Source organism: Amblyomma americanum, chromosome 9 (assembly GCF_052857255.1).
Source record: "Amblyomma americanum isolate KBUSLIRL-KWMA chromosome 9, ASM5285725v1, whole genome shotgun sequence".
Classification (NCBI taxonomy): domain Eukaryota; kingdom Metazoa; phylum Arthropoda; class Arachnida; order Ixodida; family Ixodidae; genus Amblyomma; species Amblyomma americanum.
This window is the reverse complement of record NC_135505.1, coordinates 127255940-127276387: the sequence shown is the minus strand read 5'-3', so window position 1 is coordinate 127276387 and position 20448 is coordinate 127255940. Positions and strand designations below refer to the sequence as shown.

Here is a 20448-nt window from a genome sequence, read left to right as displayed (position 1 = left end):
ATATCTTTCATCCTGGTGGTCAGCATTTCCCCCCATGCCATTCCTGTTGTACCGTCCTCTGAACCCACCACCATCGAGCTCATCTCTTCGTCAGTGTCTTCTTCTAGATCGGGACGATCGCTCGGCAGCCCCGGGCAGTGCCACGAAGATGACGAAGCTGGCAGTGGCGCGGAGCGCTCGTGCTAGGCCAGCAGCCATTAAAAAATCTTCTCACTACCATCGTTCATCTCGCCTCATTCTTCGATTGGTCACCACGTAACTATATATACAAAAATTTGACTCGTAAACTTTATCCTCCTTCTTGCGGGAGACCACCTAAAAAGCTCCTAAGAAGATCGGTGCAGCAGCAGCAGCATGCAACTATGAAAGGCAAGGGGGCACCGCTTCAAGGAAGAAGGCACTGCTGAGGCCAAGCCAAAGCGAAGTCATACGTGATGCGTGGGGGGGCGAGCATGACCAGCATTTTAAAGTGAGTGCAAGGATAAGCCACAAGAACCAGAGCACCTCGATAGCCTTGTTCACAACCCCCTTCCTGAGACACGCAAACACACACGTGGAAATGAGTCAGCAGGGAAATAACGACAGTTTAATGGAAATAAATAACGATAGCAATGGTTGCATCGCTACACATCCTTCCCTTAGGAATTCAAAGTTCATAACATGCAATATGCCACATACTGCCACGTATAAATCAACCTTTGTATAGAAAAAAAAAATTAGCTGGGGGTTTTGCATTGCTAAGCACAAAATATTGCGCAAAAGCACAATTATCTGCAGATCGACAGCACTGCCACATACCCGAAAGCACGACTGAGGTGTCCACTGACCTAGGGAGCCAATTGTGCGCATGTTCAACTCCTTCATCGACAGTGCCAATTTACCCAATGTACGCTGGCGGCCTATGCTACAATGCGATGTTTCTGCAGAAGTGGTCAATGCCATTGAGTACTGCTCTAGTGTGTATTTCTGCCACCATGTTGTTCATGCCAATGCATACATTACACATCTCTTTCTCCCTACTGCGACATAGATAAAAGCGCGAATATATTAGTTTGATAGAAGTATTAGTTGACAAAGAAGACAATGTGCAGAGCACAGCGTGAGAATGTGTTGCAGTTCAGCACGAGGCATGATCGGCTGCAGCGTCAGCCTAGTGCTCCCGTGCAGTGGCCAGCGTTGCTGCAGGTTCGAATCACAATCGCGGCATTACAGTTGAACCTCACCACAACGAAACTGATAAGGCACGCGAAAAATTTCATTCAAGCGAAAACATCCCAAAAAACGCTGTCAGGTTGGACTACATAGTCCCAAAAAACAGCATTTATTTCCAAAGAAGTCGATCAGCTTCTTATGTTTCTTTTTTTTTTTTTTGCAGTTGCATCGCACATTGTCACCGTGAGCACCAATAAATCTGCGGAGCACATCAAATGCTTCCATCACTTTTAGTGCAGATGGTGGTGCTAAATCCTCTGCGTCGCTGTCATCATCCGATGATGCGTCGCTGTGGCAAACGCCCTCAATAACGGCTTCATCCCTCAGCTGCTCGGAAGAAAGGAACTTCCGCTTCCTAGACAATGTCGCCATGCTCGTGTCAATTGCAGCGCACAAGCACGAGTGAAAAAAACTAGGGCAAACGCGCTGCTGCTGTTGCCAGGCTGCTGCGTCCTCTGGCGACAGATTCGTTGCGGCTCTGGCTTGGAAGAAAACGGGAGCTTGCACCTGCGCCTTGTCGCAAGGCAGCCAGCCCGATTTTCATCACCACCAAGCAATGGCGGTCTTCATGTGCATTTTAATGAGTGGATCAATTGGTTCCAGCCAGTTTAGTGAAATAAAACAGCGTGCACCTATGGAAGAACACAGATGGGCGGCGGTATGCTTGTTTTAATGTAAGATAGATTTTTAAACCGAGCTTCGCATAGCAAAAAATTTCGCTGAAGTGGAAGCGCACCCCAAAAATTGCTCGTTGTGATGAGAAATTTGTTCCGTTTTACTTTCTATGGCGAGCTGACTGGGAAATGGAAACATTTCGTTGAAGCGACATTCGTTGTAGAGAGGTTCGACTGTATTTTTTTTATTTATTTATGGTTTGCTCAAGGTCAAGCTTCACACAAGCTGGTGAGCAGGTTTGACATCTAGAAGTAGTGCTTCCGCAGTAAGACTACCATTCGAAACTTGGGGGGGGGGGTGATTGACATATACAAGGCGGCGACCTACATGCGGCATCTAACATAGTTTTGCCCGAGCCGTTGGAAGCATGCACTCAATGATGATGCCCATTCCTGGCAGGAGAAAAATAAAAATAAAAACAGCTAAACAATCAGCGTGAGCCGGAGAGTAGGCAACGGCTGCTGTTTCGCGTAGACGCATTCTACGCTCTTGCTCAGGTGCGGCCCTACTGCACGAACATTGTCCGAGACGGGAGTTCCGACAGTTGAAGATCCGCCCTCTACACTTTGTCGCTGGCACTGCTCTTGCTGCTGTGAGGAATTCGTCATCCGCCATTCCTCGGTCTTGCTACACCGCCGACCACCTTCTTGCTCAGCAGCAAACACAACTCTGTCTTTCCAACGCTGACCCCCACGAGCGCGACGAGCACCCTCAGCATTGGCATGTGCCGGTTTTTCGGTTTGTTATTTTGTTTACCCGGCTGCCTGGGGAGGGACTCTAGGCCAAGCTCCTTCTCCCCGCATACTCTCACTTCTTTTTCTCCCCTTCTCTCTCCCACTGCCACTCCCCTCTCTTCATTGTCTCATCTTTCCCTCCTCACCGCTCACACGGTGAGCTACTCACTCTGTGAAAGTCGTTAATTCGTTTGTAAATTAATTCTGCTGAAAAAAATTTGAATTCCGCGCTGTTCACCCGGCTTGCTCGCGCTGGTGGCCACTTTCCCGGAAGAACAGTTGCAAGATCAAATTGTCAGTAACCTCCGCTGAGCACCGGAATCTGGAACCACCGAAAACTGTTTTGCTGTTCGGTTTGTTGCTGGTCAGCCAGACCGCATGCATGGCATGGGCGCCATTTTATCTCCATTTGCCTCCAACTGCTGGCTCTGCGATTGCACCGTTCCATGTTTATTGCTTTGAGCTGCGAACTTGCGCCATGCCATCCCATGGGGAACTACGTAACATGGGGCGGGACAGGGCAGGATGGAGTGTAGGAGTATGTGTACACTCAAGCTTTTTTGGCCAGCGATGGACCCGCTGCGGTGGCTCAGTGGTTAGGGCGCTCCACTACTGATCCAGAGTACCCGGGTTCGGACCCGACCGCAGCGGCTGCGTTTTTATGGAGGAAAAACGCTAAGGCGCCCGTGTGCTGTGCCATGTCACTGCACGTTAAAGGTCCCCAGGTGGTCGAAATTATTCCGGAGCCCTCCACTACGGCACCTCTTTCTTCCTTCGTTCCCTTCTTGATTATCCCTTACCTTCCTGTCCGCTGATATATGAGACAGATACTGCGCCATTTCCTTTCCACAAAAACCAATTATTACTATTGTTGGCCAGGGATGGGTGCTAGTTGGGGGTCGACAGTAAGCAGCAATATACGGTTATATTGTGCATTATGACCTTTGCTGAATTTTTTTAGAGCATGTTAAGAAATCTCCACGTAATTTGTACACCCCCCATTTTTTTAAGCCTTAATTTAAGGAAAAAGCGTGCAAATTACATGAGCAAATACTGTAGTTCACTGGAACTTGCAGGCTTTCCTGCTCTCACAATTACATAACAGATAACAGACACAAAACAGTGGGCCGTCTGAAGGCAAAGTGTACAAGACGCGCGCAGTACTACAACATAACAGCGGTTCCCATTCCATATGCAAGGCAATGTCCTCATGATACTGAATCACCTCCTTGCTCCAAACACTTTCCCAAAGTGCTGCACTATTAATCAACGTTACCAAAACAGTGGTCCTAAAACAAGTATTCACGGAACATCCATGGTCTTTGAAACATTCCTAGGGACTCTGAAGCTTTTGTTTTACCAGCCCTTGCAGTTAGGGCACATTTCCGGCTGCTTTTTTTTGACTCGCAACCGAATCAAGGCCCCAGTAGCTGCGTTTCGACAGCAGCCAAATGCAAAATATGCCAGAGCTGCGTGATACCAGTGCGTCCCAGGAGGCTGGAATTAATTCAGAGCCCTCCACTATAGCAACTTTTTGCTCAACCTCCTTTCGCACCCTCCTTCTAACTGTTACTACAAAAGCAGTGTGAGCAGATGTCATCACAACTACAAAGCAACTAAATAGGAACATAGTTTAACCTTCCACTCGTCATCACAACTATACAGCAACTGAATAGGACTATAATTTAAGCTTCCTCTCGTCACCACAACTACAAACCAATTAAATAGGATCATAATTTAGGCTCCCTCTCGTCACCACAACTACAAAGCAACTGAAAAGGATCACAATTTCGGCTTCCTCTCGTCACCACAACTACAAAGCAAAATTTAAGCTTCCTCTGCACATCTGTTTACATCAACACAAACAGGCATGCAAGAGACGATGACTAGTCCATTGCTGTGCTCTGCAAAGACTCTGCGACATGGCAGGCTTAAACAACCAAATCTGCATTACAAGTTTTAAAATAGCAATGGTTTAATCTATCAACCGGAACAAGAACATCTGGAGCTTCAGTCTATTGTTATACAGTCAATGACCGATTTTTCGGACCCTCTTGGGACCGCGAAAACGACCGAAAAATCAGGCAGTCCGGGAAATCAAATTTCACCGAAAAAAATCACGAACTTATTGCCATTATGCTGGAGGAAGAGGTCAGTTATGTTTCACACATTCTAAAGCTCCTAATGAATAAATTTCGCTGTACGATATGTGCACAGACGACGGGCGGCGACCGCTTTCCCGAGCTCGGCCTGGTTGTGCTGCCCTCGGCACGGCACCGATGAACGCACGGGTTGGGACACAGTCTAAACAGGAAAGCGAACATGCCGCTGCGGGAACTGCATTGCACCCACAGTACGCTGGGCCCAGAACGAGAACGTGAAGATGGCGAAACAATAAGAGCCGAGAAACGGCCGAAGCAAGCGCTCCATCGGTGTTGGCCTCCGTTATCAGGCCTAGTGACTAGAGCCAAAATCTGCATCGTAGTCGGTGATATGCACTCTGCGGTGGCTTGTGTATAATGAGGGGCGTCTTGCCTGTCATCGAAATGCCAGTTAATAACGGTTTTACGATACAAAAGTCAGGGTTGCGGTGCATTTTGCCGCGGGTACGCTGACCTCGCTTTAATTTAAAATGAACCACCGTTTCCTCCCGCGCTCGCCCTCTCCATGAAGCTGTATGCCCCCCACGCGTTTCACTGCTACCTCTTTCCATACTGGAAACGAAAGACTCGTCATAGACGAATTCCGCGAACTCTGACTGCTTTTAAAAAGTTTGTGCAGCGGAAGACATTCAAGAACCGTACGAATTCAAAACCATACGAGCGCAATGTGCCGACTCAAGCAGAGTTTCAGTATCGCAAGAGGCCCCCTTTAACCTTGAATTTCGTTTTATTTGATCAAGTTATTGATCTCTCCTGCAGTTTGAAGTAATGAGGTTCCACTGTACACATTATATGGCGGCTTGAGTATTGGCGGCGAGTGTGAACAAGGTCCGAAAAATCGAGCAGTCAGTTGCGGTGCGTCTGAAATTTCAGGTGCTCTTATACATTGGCTCTATGGGCCATGTCGCGGTGCCGCGAAAAAGTCCGAATAATCAAGCATGTCCGAAAAATCAGGCGCCCGAATTTTCGGTCGTCGACTGTACACAGTGAAAAAAAAAAAAAAAAAAAGAGCTTCGTCAAGGGAGAAGCCTTAGAAATGCCATGTCGACCTTCAAAGGCATACTGGACCCCAACCCCTCATCTGTGCCCTACTCAACTATTATGAGCGAGCCAGCCTTCACGTCTTGATGTGCTATGGCCTCATTTGTTGCCACTGCACCTTTTAATCTGAACTGCCACTGCTATTACCATTCCAACCACACCTGATTAGCCGTAAATTATGTTCAGATGTCCTCCACTCAATGCTACCATGACCACCAGCTTTAAATCCAACTATTACTGCAGAGCTACTGTTGCAGCTACCACAACCGCCACTACTATCGTAACTACTGAACTACCACCTTTCAAAGGTGCTCAAAGCACTCCACTCTCATATGTACGTCATAAGAACTCTTCAGTGGTGACATACGATTTGGCCGGATCTATGCGCTCAGCCTGCTCTGCCTTGCACGCACAACCTCGTTAAAAGTTTCCCCAAGTTCCCTGCACCTGATGCTCGTGGGACCCACCTCTGCCGCTCGGTCTTGTACGCGGATGTGAGCTCGTCGAAGAGCTTGGAGTTCATCTCCATGAAGGTCTTGAGCACGTTGTAGACAAGCGCCACGATGGTCTGGTTCCAGTGCTCCTTGGAGATGCGGTACAGTGCGGGGAACATGAGCGGCATCACCACTTGGTTGTTCTCCTCGATCAAGCTCAGGATGTACTCGTTGTTCCAGAAGTACAGCGCTCGCTCCGCCACCTGGTTTGCCGAAGTGGGAGGGGAATCGCCACTTTTCTTCACCTTCGCACTACCACACAATTCAATTAAAATGTGCGGAAAAATTCACTCTAACCACATCTAAGCAAACACATTAAGTGTCGCCCCTCTAGTTGACTTATTTACCAGGACATGTGCAAACAGTGTTACTGTTGTTGAACAAAATATTGTATCCCGACATATCTGGACCAAACCAGAAGAAAATTCGCTTTAACTGTGCTCGTATAAGTGTACTGCCCAGGACAAACTAACAACCAAGACCCCCTTTCCAAGTCCCTCGCAACATTTGCACAATCCGAGTCAAGCGAACACGACGGGGTGTTCCCCTTCTCGTTTTCTTACCAGCTTTCGGTCAACCTGCAATTCCATAACCACAATCGGTATTTACACGACTGTGACAAGGCGCGTAACTGGGTCGTCACAAAAGGGGTCACTCACCTGGAAGTGCGGGCTGCAGACACACTTGGCTATCTGCTTGAACAAGGGTTCCTGAATCTTGGCAAATTGCGTCGGCTCTATCACGTCCAGGATCTCCTCTATCTCGCCGAGAAACATCACCTGCAGTCCACAACCACTCCAGCAGTCAGTCAGTCAAATCTCCCTCTCCCTCATAACACAAGTATATACAAAACAGAAGAGGAAAGCTGACTAACCACAACACAACTGTGATTACTAACTACTACTACAGTAGCCGACGGGTAATTCGGACTCCAATAATTCGGACCTGCAGGATATTTCGGACCTCGATGAGGCACTGTCAGTCACCCCATAGAAGCGTATACATATTTGCGATGAATATTTCGGACTTGAAAAGTCCGTAAGTTCGATTTTTCGGACTAATTTCAGTCGCCTGCGGGCCAAAATCGGCCATCTTATCGGCTTTTTGCCGGCGCAAGAGGCGCCATCTTGGATTGAGGTGGATTTATGCTGCAGTTGGATTGGCTTGGCATACTTTCGGTACCTTATTTTTGCCAGCAGAGGTCCCTGCGATCTCTGACACTTCGAGGTGGAAGTCAGATTGTCATCGCCGTCGACTTGCTTTTGTCGCCGACGTTGCTGTGGGCAGTTGTCGCCTGTCCCATACGTTGAAAATTGGTTGTTGGGGGAAGCAAATTGCACAGTAGCTATCTCACATCTCGGCGGACACCTGAACCGCGCATTAAGAGAAGGGATAAAGGAGGGACTGAGGGAAGAAAGAGGTGCCGTAGTGGAGGGCTCCGGAATAATTCCGACCACCTGGGGATCTTTAACGTGCACTGACATCGCACAGCACACGGGCACCTTTGCATTTCGCCTCCATCGAAACGCGGCCACCATGGTTGGGTTCGAACCCGGGTACTCTGGATCAGTAGCTGAGTGCCCTAACCACTGAGCCACCGCGGCGGGTCTCATACATTCGCCATTCGCCGTTTCGTCACTTGGATTTCTCTGACCGCGTCGACCGAGTGGCACTTAGTCTTCACAAAGTTACATCCGTTCGCTGTTTTGTGATTTGTGTCCGGCGATTCCACCACTCTGAACGAAAAGTGATTTGTCTTTGTGTGTGTTTGACGAGCGGTGTGGTGCACACTCGGGCTGTGGAAAACATGGCCCCGCCGGTGCCGCCGGGGCCGTCAAAGAAGTGTGGGAAGTATTCAACTAAATGCCATGACCTTGCTGTCTAGCGTGTACAGTGAAAGCACAGCTTTGGCGCAAATACAGGCGGAAATCGTTGCCGGCAAGAGAAATTTTCCGCAAGGTAAAATCAGTGACATTTTGAAGCCGATTTCATCTCGATAAAGTGGTTTTTTTTGTACGTCATAGATTTTTGCGGACTGTTTGATTATTTGGACCATTTTTGGGTCCCTTCATGTCCGAAAATAGGTCGGCGACTCTATTACATCATGGTGCACCATCATCCCAGGCCTAGCCACATCGTGATGCTTAAACTAGGTAGGGCAGGTTCACAGAGTGGTCGGCTGTCGCCGCTAAAGGCCCAAACCCGGGCATTCTTGACCAATGCCCACCCCTGCCAGATTGGCAACATTGGTAGAAAAGGAAATTTAGACTCGCCGATGACAGCGACCAAGATTTGACCGAACGAAGCAAGAAATGATCAAGGAAAGGTCAGCTGCCCAGGCTTACTTTGAATGCCTCTTTATTGCACTCTGGCCACGAAGGAAAACCTAGCCTCACAGAGACGTTCCACGAGGCAAGATGAAAGAGATGACTATTTCTCCTTGTGTCTCGTCTTTTTTTCGTCCATGTCTCGCTAGCACTCGCTTTCAAGCGTGGGTGGCAGCGTGTTGCATGGACACCAAAAGCTCAACAAAATTACATTTTCCAGCAGAAAACTCCGTAAATGTGATTGTGTCCGGTTGTAAATGAACCCCTCCTGTCATCACACACAAAAGCCTTGTACAGTTCCTTCCATCCGACTGACCGCACCGGCATTCGTACATACGGCTTCAGCGAGTGGTTTTCAAAAGCCCACGTGAACGAACATTACGCTACTCAACAACGGCTGGTAATCCACTCTAAATTGAAGAAAGGGGCAACACCCGCAAGCAAAGCGACACAACACACTGACCTGCCAGCTTAAGAAATGCATCTGCGTCGATGAAGATTATGTAATACTGAGCTTCCACTTGGGGAAGAACATGTAAAAAATTGTTTCCACAAAATCGTAAAATTGTAAAAAATTCCACAGAACCATGCGAAGTCTCAGGATCTTCCTGTGTGCCTCATCAACCGAGCAGCGAGTTATGCCAAACGTCAAACCATTTTTTGAGCAAGTAGCATATGAAGAGGCGCCTGCTGTTGCCCGTAGTTTCTCAAATTTACCTAGAGAAAAACGTGGCGCCACCGTCTACGAGAGTTTTTTTTTATAAGAGTGCTTCATCCATCAAGGGTATAATGGGATGATCTCGCATTTGGCTTGTCTAGTGTTGGGACGAAAACGTGGATTCTGCCTCTGAACCATGGCTGCACCACGATACACTGGACAGGTCTAGCCACTGCAGCTGCAATGCTCTCCACCCTGTGCGAACTGAATTCCTTTAATAAGCATTCTTTTTACTCGTTTAACAAATTTAACATGAGTGGATGTTTGCATTTAGGTTGGTATGGAAATCAGCAAAGCATTCATTAGAGATCTGCCTCGGGGAAAGTTGTAGTGTTACGACTGAATCGAGGTTTCAGGCCCAACACTGTCCAAGCCAAATATGAAACCTCATCTTCCCGGCATTCCAGTGCAGCGCTACCAGTTTTCCCTGTAGGTACGTATGAGAAACTCTCTGCAGTTGATGACAACAGTGCTGCCATCATTGCTGACATCCCAGAGTTCCAAGCTGCATCGTCCTGAGAAGCCAGCTAATTTCTGTTGTACATTTCTCACCGTTCCTGCGTGCAGGTCACATTCACTACCAAGCAAAACAACATGAACAATACAATAGAAGGAACGCAGCGTCTCCACAGAAATCAACCACCAGACTCACCTCTTTCTGACTGCAAGTCTTTGGCCAGAACTTTAGTAAGCCCTTCATGACCTGCACACGGGGGGGTGGGGAGGAGGAGAAAAAAAAAAACAGTCTCCCTTTAGCACAAACGAAAGCACTGCACTGCTATAAAAACAAGCCATCCTATCGGGGATAGATTCCTTTCTGTGAGACGGAATGGCTGACTCCTTGCAGACATGAACACCCATACTGATGAGCTGGCTTCTGCAGAAAACAGGCTTGGATTTTAATCACCTTCTTGTTGAGCTCAAAGCAGGAAGCTGGGCAGAGCCAGATATGAACCCTCTACCATGCACATAAGAAGCACGTAAATACAGCAAAGTGCAAGAAAGTGTCGCAAATACTTCCCCATGAAACAAGTGAAACCTTCATTTATTACAAGCGGTACTGTGGATTCATTTCATTCCAGAACTGCATCCACTGAGACCTGTTATTTCAGCCGCTGCCAAGAGAGGCAGACACCTTGAGGTCTAAAGCGAATGCACTAGCAAACACATAATGAATACATAGCAAATACAAAAACCCTAATCATGAACCTTAAATTAATACTGCATACTTTCTCCCCTTTCCAGTGCAAGTTTATTTCACCAAGAATACGGGCACTTTTTTTTTTTTTTTTTGCAATGTCTTCTACAACTTCCAAATAGCTACGCATAAGTCGACCTTTATTTACAAAATGCCCATCTCCGAGATTGGGGTGGCTGACCTATGCCCGGAGCTGACCTATCAGTGAGGTCTGAGGTGGTTTTGGCCGAACCATGGGTAGTATGCGCCTCGTGCCGGCCGCGATCCAATTTTTACGCAAATTGGTTCCTCTAACGAAAATTCAAATTGCACGCTGTTTATCCAGCTCTCTAGCACTGGCAGTCGCTCTCCCGCAGGAGCAGTAAACATCGTGACACAAAACTTCTGGAAACCTCCAGAGCGTGCGTGGTGGAATAATCGGAAACTACAGGATCGTTGATAGTTCGGTTTGACACTAGTCGGCCGGGCCGCACTTGGGTGTGAAAGGCAGGATGGAGCGCTGTTTTATCGCCTCTGATCTCCATTTCCCTCCGACAGCTGGCCTCACGACTGCATCATTAAGTTTTTTTGTGTGTGTGTGCTGCTTTGAACTGCACAAGCGCCAAGATACTATCTCGCTAGAAACTGCATACTTAAAAGTGTGGTAGTTATATTTCGGAGTCTTTTTTTTGTTGTCAAATTTCTTACTGGACAGTGAGGACTGTAAGTTGGGGGGACGGTGAACTTATATTCAGAATCAACCCATACATGGTAATATGCAGTATTTAATATTACAAAACAGTCTTATCTGGTCTAGTGGAGAATCTGATTACATATTCAAAACACATTGAATTTCGAACGACCTTAAGGTATCCTTAGATTCTAGAATTACACCAAACCTGCTTCTCTTGGCTTTGTAAACTCGGTCTGCTTTTACCTAAGCATGGGTCTTCAGCAACACGGGTTTATTAGTAGTTGACGATTAATTATGCAGCACCAGCTGAGGCTATAATGAGCCAAGCACTAGGCAGCTTGAATTATGCGTGATTATTAAATGCCAAAGGTCTCAAACCAAGACTTTGCAACAAGCTGAAGCATTGAACGTTGCTTGAAATGCGACTCAGGCAATTCAAGGACTCAACGTCTCTCGTAGACTGATCCATACAAGAAGCAAAAAAAAAAACACACAATGCGAAGAAAAAGTTGCACTCACTTGTTCTGTAAGTGTGGCATCCTTTTCGAGAAATTGAACCACACAGTATGCCAGCTGGAAGTAGAAGGAAGAAGAAAAGTAACAATTAGCAGTACTTTTGCAGTAGGGACCTGGCAGTGCCCTTGAGTGAAGGCACTATCGGGCTCAACACAATTTGCAACGCGTCCATGGTGAACCAATTTAGGTTTTAACGTTCAGTAGAAAAAGTGGCGTGGTCCCATAGGCATCACGCAGTGAAAACCCATGTCACACACGGATCTGTGGAATGAAGGTGATTAATGGTGCTTTCGACTGGTCGCTCCCGCGATCCGGTTGGGATCTAGCTGAGTGGGAGCCGCTCTAGCTCTGAGCGCACAGCGAGACTAGTCAAGCCGAATGGTCAGCGAATTGTTAGAGCGGAAGTGCAGGAGGCAGGAGGAGGACGTAACTTCCGGAACCCTGACGCGGCACCGCTGCTGATGTCAACAGTAGCCGCACGTAAGGTCCCTTGATTACCTTTAGCCACACGTGGTTGCACACACAGTTTGCATTGTAGTCACCGCTTAGACTGTATCAATCACTACCCCGGCTTTCCGTCCCATCGGACGCTCATTTTTCGAACATCGCCTTGAGGATAGCACTGTCGTCCTCGTCTGAGCCGCTGCTGGAATCGCTGTGTGTCATGCGACAGCAACACAGACCGCGTCCCTAGTGTATGCTTATCTGGAGTTCCTTGAACATTTTGCCTCACACAGCACGGCACCCGCAAAACACAACACAGCAAGTGTGACTGCGTCAGAAGCCTACACTTGCTTCTGCCTACACGTAGGGGATGTTGAGGCCTCGCACCGCTTTCGCGAAATGGCGGAAGTGGCTCTGTCACGTGGGCTCATCTCGGAGCCGCTCCGACCTTTTTCTCGGAGCGCGTCAGAGCGCTCTGAGCAGGAGGTGAGCGCTCAGAAAGAACCAGCCGAATGTAGTCAGAGAAGCCGGTTTCGACCAGCCAAATGTACGGTCGCCTCTCGGAGCGCTCTAGAGCGATATAAAGCGACCAGTCGAAGACATCATAAGAAATAAGACATGCAATGCGAATCAGAAGTCACCGGGTGTCTCAAATGATGCAACTTTATAAAGTAAATGATTTACATTTAAAAGAAAAATTTGAAGAATTTTCGTCGGGATTCAAACCTGCGACCCTTGGGTTGCAAGTCAGACACACTACCCCTAAGCCATGTAGGCATGCTTGTACAGCTCAGGTAGAAGCGGGGTTTATTTGTATGTCGTGTGGTCTTTTACGTAAAGTGGTATCTTACGATTGTATGCTAAAAGAGGATGTGCATAATTAGGTTATAATTATGGAAGTAGAAATTAGAGACACTATGATTGCAGAATTAGTAATTAAGCAAGTAGCAAAGTGCATGCTGGCACCAGCATGTGGCAGCCACCAGAAAACCGTTGTGATCTGCCCCTAAAGACGACGCGCAAGTAGTGTAAAGTGTGCGTCGTCTTTGTTTAATTTCTCAGTGCCAACCTCCAAAAGAACAGTGTATGTGTCTGCAATGTTGCAAAGTGGATTGCACGCTACTGAAGCAACTCATTAACGCTATTGTGTCATACCCATTTTTTACAGTAAATCAAAGCGTCTTCACACAAAGCACCAAACTGGCAGAAACATTCAATATACTTTGCTCCGAAGGCTATATGCATAAACTTCCAGCCAAGCTCAATCAAGCCATTCCTAGACTCAAACAGAAGAGGTTTTTAAAACAGCTACCGTGAAAACAGCGCAGAAGAGCATGAACGTGCCCAAACATTGCTAGCTCAGCTCTCCCTCAATCATTGCTGCTGCCTACCTTCCACCATCAACTGATCAGACAGACAGGGAGCCACTGCAGGGCTTTTAGGGCATTCCGTGCATGTGAACAATGGACAGGGCCACAAAGCCTTGCAAATTCCAGAGAAGCATGATGAAGCATCACAGGAAAATGATGTACAGTCTTTGCCAAAAGTATACATCTCAAGGAGTCTTTTACTGAGCCCTGCAAGCACGGCTCTTCTTGCATACAAAGGGACCCTAATCTCACAATGGTGGGAAGAACTTGCGTCCTCAAACCTCCCAAGCTCAAGACTGTCAAATAGGCTGCAAGAGCCTCGCTACACGACTTGGAAGCAAACGCCCCTTGGGCTGTGTACTTTTGACAAAGGCTGTACCTTTTTGTCACACGTGCTTTCCGGCTACTACATTTTCCAGCTGAGCCTTCCTGAACCCTTCTAAGCCTTTTCTAGCTTATAAAAGCTTCACTTTCAGTTAAAGTAGCTTTGTCCTTGAGAGAGTGCGATCAATTGACACAAGCAAACTTCCATTTGTCCTCAGTGTCCCTTCAAAAGGACCGCAATCTTTCTCTCGTGGGACGCCCACACGCACCTGTGCGTGGTACAGCCCCAGGCACTTGGGCTTGTGCAGGGGGATGAGCACCTTGACCAGGAACTGCTTGTGCTCAGCCTTGAGGGGCAGCGCAAAGCCGTTGATGATCGAGCCCAGGATCTCCAGCAGCTCGCCGACCCCGTTGAAGTGCTCCGTTTCGTAGATGAACCTCAGGAAGATGTTGTTGATCTGCTTCCGGATGAACGCCCGCAGCCCCAGGAACTTGCCGTAGATCCGGTGCAGGACCGTCTTGAGAAAGTCCCGCTCCCGGGGGTCCTCCGAGTCGAACAGCTCCAGGAGCTGCGCACAGTGACAACGAAGAACCCAGAAGGGGAAATAAGCATGACCTCGTTCCGGCTATTCTATACACTATGTAAGATCACTGCTGCATAGAAAAATGCAGCGATCCTAAGTCCGCACTGTCAAACAGCTCCATACACCACTGTGCTCTAGGTGGCACGGGTAAAGCATGTTTTCAGGCCCTTCATATCAAACAGCTCTGCGAACATCCACAAGCCTAACCTCAATAAGGAAGTAAGCGTGATTTCATCCTGGTTATGTATTACACCATGCAACGAAAAACTGCCACACATAAAAACTGCACCCATTTTATGTCCTCGCTGTCAGAAATCGCTCCACAAGCTGCCACAGTGATGACTCAATTGACAATAACTGTGACTTCATTCCGGTCATTCTTTATATACACTACGCAACAACTGTTGTGGGGAAGGAAGCTGCGTACACATTATACTCTCACTGTCAAGCCCCCCTTGGAGTTGCCAGAGTGATCCCGGGAAGCCTGAATGGGGCAACAAGCATGACAGCATTGACGGCTACATTTCACCAAGAGCAAAACCTCAACCTCCCGTGGAGGAAACTGCACCCTGCTTACAAACCGTGCTGAGGTTTATAAAACACACAACTCACTCTAATTCAGTCCATACAACCACCTAGGCTTCTCAGTTGGCAAATCTCCAAAAGCAAACCTTAAATTGCCAAGCCTCGCCAGGCACTTAATGACATGCCTGCTCAACTTGGTACTCCATATGCCAACCATATCAAAGGCACATGAACATGTCAGAAATAAGCAGCGTGCGAGAGAAACTTAAGTCTTAGAAACATCGACGGCATACAAAAATCCAAGTCTCACCTGTAAAACAAACTTCTGGTCTATGACTCTCTTGCCGTGTGCTGGCTGGAAGTCTGGAGACTCCAGAAACCGCAGGAAAAACTCGTACACAAGCTGCAGAAGCCATGGAGTTGAATATGAAAAAAGCGTGACAAACACTTATAAACAATGCCACACTGTGAAAAAGAACAGCAAACAAGAGGTGCAGAAGCAAACATCAAGAATAAGCTCAGCTAAAGAAAGCCCAACTTTACTTCAAGCACAGACCATGTAGAATGTTTAGCTATCATTAACAATATAAAATCTTGTTCTCGTGAAGCAATGATGCAGGCAGGACACCCAACCTGACTTCAGTAACACCACAAATGACAAGTCTGTTGTAGTAGAGAAGGAGTGCCTTATTGTGTAAAGACTGCTTCATACTATATTTACAAGACTAAGTGGACCCCCCTCCATAACGCATGTCAGGAAAAAAAAAAAAAAAAAGGCGAGAGCTGTCTGTGGGCACATTGCAAAGTGAAAATGTATTATTCACTGGACTACTCGTACACACTTGCGTCATCGTCTTCACTAGAGCTGGAACCGTCATCGCTGTTGTGGTCCCACAGCAAGTCATTCTAATGTCGTCATCCAGTGAAATCCCCCACTCTGCAAACGAGCACACCACGACACTGAGTGGAACGGCTGAAAGTTTGGCCTTGCTGCAGCGACCACACCTGTACCACCTCTTACGAAACATCAGAACTTGCAGCCTGGCATGCAGTTGTTCGTTTCTTCGGCGCAAAGAATGACAGCCATCTTGAATGTAGCCGTGAACGAGCGCCAAACGCTCACCGGCCCAGGAGCTCAAATGACGACTGATGAAGCACTACATGAAAAACTGATGGATCCAGTGGATACAGCAAGGCGCCATGCTGAAGCAAAGCGGTGAAGACAATATCAACTCGCTAAGCTGCTGCATAAATAGAAAAGCATGAAAAAAAAAGAGGAGAATGACGAAGTTGTAGGAGGAAAGTGCAGTAAAGTGGCATGTACAAGTGGTTTCAGAGACAAACAAAAAAAGGGAACGGTGACTCGAACCCCAAAGAGCAGCTCAGGCCATTTTATCGCTGGATGAGAGCCGAGAAAGCCTACTAGAACATCAGGGTGCACCTTGAATTGCGAACCTTATAAAAAGATAAAGACAAAGAAAGCTAAACAAGGGCAAACATGACAGCACACCTAACGTGCATTTAGCTTGACCCATACATGCCTAGCATCCTACATGTAGGACGCCACTTCTTTGCGCACTAACTCAAACCGTTCATTGTGTAAAAGACTGCACCCTATTAGGACTGGCGCCAGCAGGTCCCGTGATTTGCCACCGAGACAGCAACTCTCGCCATGTGTCAGCGTGGTGCCATTACCGCGCTTCGCCCGGTCGTGGCGTGGAACCAAACGGGGAGCAGGATTGTGAGGAAATCCCCTTTCAGGAGTCCGCGCCGCCGTTGCCGCTAGCAAGCGGCCGCGACCTTCTTCAAACCTTCCCCGTGCTCGCTAATGGCACAACCAATCTGGATTCCCGGGATCCGAACGAGCAAGAGCTCCAGCGAGGGAGTCAACTCTTTCGGAGGTCTTCGGAGCCATTCGTCCACAGGCTTCGCCGGCCTCACTAATGGCACAACCACTATAGCTCATCTCCCGACCTGGTGCTTCGGGTTTGCACGTCTGATTCTTCGAATGAAGAATAGGGGTCGCCGACCGCCGGAGGTGTCCATTTGTGCGTGCGAGTGAAAGTTTTCGGCCACTCCTACCATGGCGAGGGCGTCCCCAACCTGAGGAATTTAGGGAAGAAGAAGTGTATAAAACTGGACGACGGACGCAGTTGAAGCAGCTCACTTTTGAACTCACATGCTTGTAAATATGTAATAACCAAGTCTTCTTTCTCCACTAACGAACTCCTTCACTCAGCGGCACTCCTGTCCGGGTCGGAGCGGGCGTCGTCTTGACCGAGGTTGTGTCGAGAAGCGACACCGATCCCCACCTTCAACAACCCGCTAGCGTAGGCTCAAGAAGACCTAAACATTTCCTGTGTAAGGGTTGTGTGGTGTGCGTTCAGTTTTGTGCTTTCACAAAGATCTGCTAGTCTTCTCTGGAGGCCATTTTTGAAATTCGACTCTATCGACTACACTGTAATTCTGCAAGTAAAAAAACAAAACAATTTTTGTGAATTTCCATAAGGAAACCAAAGCACGTGATGAGAAATGTGATTTTAAAGTTGATGCGAAATATTTGAAGCTTTAACACACATAACAGGTAACGAATTTGCCTAGTATTATACGATTGCAGGAGGGCTCAAAAGTCGGTACAGAGAAAAATATTTCCACCAATGAAAGGTTGATCGTGAGACGTGAAATAAACATTTTGTTTAAAACTACAGCGCAGTAGCAACACAGACAAGACAATGAAAGTAAGCAAACAGCGTCTGTGTTTGCAACCTTTTCTCGTCTTGTTCGTGTTGTTACTGAGCTGCAGTCTTAAATATGCACAATCAACTAGCCAGCCATTATGTACAAAACATTTTACGTAGAAAAAATATTTTAAATTTCCCAAATTTCTGAAGCTTCGGCATATATGGGCTAACCAGGTAAATTGGAGGTTATGGCAGTTATTTCTGACCAAGGCTTTCTAGTTTATAAAGTAAGTGCTAAGCATAACAGTTACAAGTGGAGCTGACAAATGATCTAAGGCTACCGATAACAACTTAGTAGTAACAACTGATCCGAGGTAGGGGCATCTTGTGGCGGTGCCCAGATGAAATAAAATACAGCTCAGACCATTTATAATGTAACCGCTTATAATGCGGGACTGCATTGTATGCGGCTTTTTGTGGCAACCACTTAGCCTCCCATAGAGTTCAATGTATTGACGTACCGCTTAATACGTGGTAGCGCGTAACCGAAGACCGCATATAGTGCGGGTTCCGAGAAGCCTGGCGGCCCGTGTACTGGCATGGGCCCGTGGGTACCAACAGGCGCGAGGAGGGTGCTTCCCAGATTGCACAAGAAGGGGGCAACAGGCGGGACGGGGAGCGTTGTTCGAAGCGAGGCAGAAAGAAGGAGAGGATGGAAAAAATAAATAGAAGTTGCAAAGCAGTCGTTTTTCCTCTCGCTCTCCGATGTGCCTCCGTTGGGCACACTGATTGGACAAAACTTGAAAGCACGTAATGGCACGGCCAGGCGAGCATGCTGGAACGGTGGCGGCGTGTGCGCGGCACGACGCAGCAAGCGCTGCTCATACCATGCGCGTGTGGGGCAGCGTCTTGTCACGCCTGAGCCCATGAGCGAGATTTGTGTCGTCGCATGTAGTGAGAAGTTGACAACGTAAGCAAGTCTACCAGCCTTGGCTGTCTTCAGTTCCGATGGTGTCAGCTCCTCCGAAAGCCAGAAAATGGCAAGCTGTCGAAACCAAGCAGAGCATTATGAGGGACGCCGAGAGCGGTTTGAAAAAGGCTACGGTGGCAAAAAAGTATGGTGTTGCTGACGTTACTGCATCCGCCATTCGGAAGAACAGCGACAAATTGCGACAACAGCTGCAGGAAGACTCCGCGTCACTTGCAAGGAAGCAGATTCGTGCGTCAAAGTACAAAGATACCGCTGCTTTGTTTGAACGGTTTCGCAAGGTCCGGGTCCACAGCGTTTCTGTGAGTGGCTCGATATTGCAAGCCAAGGCCAGGTGCCTTGCAAACATTTTGGGGCATGATGGTTTCAACTCATTAAACGGTTATATTCAGCGTTTCAAGGACCAGCGCGAGATAAGCTCGTCGTCGCCGACTCTGACGGCGTTGCGTGTGAAGTAGCCGCCACAGATGAAGACATTGTGGCAGCGGTGCGCGGTCGCGATGATCCTCTATCCGAGAATGAGCCAAACGAAGTGAATGAAAGTGCATCAGAAGTTTCGAGCAAAGACCCGTTGGACTGTTGCAAGAAACTGCGCTCAGAGAAACCTCAGCGAGCAAGCTCTCAAGTGCTTCACTGCTTTTGAAGATGAAGTCATTAGCAATGCAGTTCAGTCGCAGCTCCAGACAACGCTTCGACAAAAAGATTTAATAAGCTTCTATGTTGCCAGTGATTGCAGTGCTGTGCATCTGATGCGTTGTCAGGTGCACTTTGAAAGGTAGGCTGGCCATTCTGAAGATGCAAATGTGTGGAAAAACTACATTTTGGTTACAGTGCAGTACCGCTTATAATGCGGATTTTTCAGACTCCCGTGGTATGCGTTATAAGCGGTCTATGCTGTATGTGTTTCTTTTCACTCGTAATAACGCCCCGGTTGTCCACCGACTTTTTGCTGTATTCCAAACTGGCACGTCTAGTGAGGACACTATCTCATGAATGAATAAAAAGAAAAATTCAGAATAAGTTCAACGTGAAGATCACTGCCAGAACATATTCGTAAAATGGTGCTCCAAGACGACAATATCTGCCCATGACAACCAACCCTTCCTGACGAAGTACAAAACAAGAGGTCTCACCTGCAAATGTGGCCAGGAGGCCTCTAACGTTGGGTCATCTTCCTCAGGGTCAAAGTCTGGGTTTTCACTTGGAGGTAGTGTCCGAAAGAGGTTCGCAGAGATCTGAGCAGGGAGAAAGAAATCACAAAAGTGTCAGGTGCAATGGGGCGAAAATATCACTTCTGACACCACAAAACTCAACACATTATATTTATTGGAATCTTACATGCGAATCCAAAGATGTAAAACCCTTGGGAAGCGTGAAAGTTAAGGTTCAACTGTTCAACTCATTTTCGTTATTTATCCACGAAATGTAATCAAATTTGGCACAGGTATGTAACTTTCCATGCTGATTTACAACTGCATTTGTTTTAAGCTGGCTGTTAAAGTTGCTGAGTAACTGCAGTTACCAACATTCATAAATTCATTCCCGAGGCGTTAGATATGCAAGCGAAAAGTGCACGTTTTTTATGTCACCATGTTGACAAAGCTTTACCCAGCAGTCGTGGTAATAAATGTTAAAAGCCCAGCATGCATATTTCCTTGAAAATGTTTATACAAAAATAACTTAATATTGCATGCGCACATAGAAAAATAGCCTTAAAGAGACTACTCAATGTCTCAGGATTCATGCGCATCGAACAGAATCACTCTACTATCATTTGTTGCA

At 47.4% G+C, this 20448-nt stretch overlaps 1 protein-coding gene across 2 annotated transcripts in view; it reads right to left on the bottom strand.

Annotated features, from left to right (window-relative positions):
- wdb (serine/threonine-protein phosphatase regulatory subunit widerborst) overlaps positions 1 to 20448 on the bottom strand; it is a 46427-nt gene that overhangs the window by 5730 nt on the left and 20249 nt on the right. For both annotated transcript variants that reach the window (XM_077637173.1, XM_077637174.1), the window contains exons 3-9: positions 19800 to 19901; positions 15308 to 15400; positions 14158 to 14457; positions 11754 to 11807; positions 10016 to 10066; positions 6978 to 7097; positions 6292 to 6521 (exon numbers count right to left, since the gene is read on the bottom strand). In XM_077637173.1, the coding sequence (XP_077493299.1) occupies positions 6292 to 6521; positions 6978 to 7097; positions 10016 to 10066; positions 11754 to 11807; positions 14158 to 14457; positions 15308 to 15400; positions 19800 to 19901 (950 nt within the window). The remainder of the gene's footprint in view (positions 1 to 6291; positions 6522 to 6977; positions 7098 to 10015; positions 10067 to 11753; positions 11808 to 14157; positions 14458 to 15307; positions 15401 to 19799; positions 19902 to 20448) is intronic.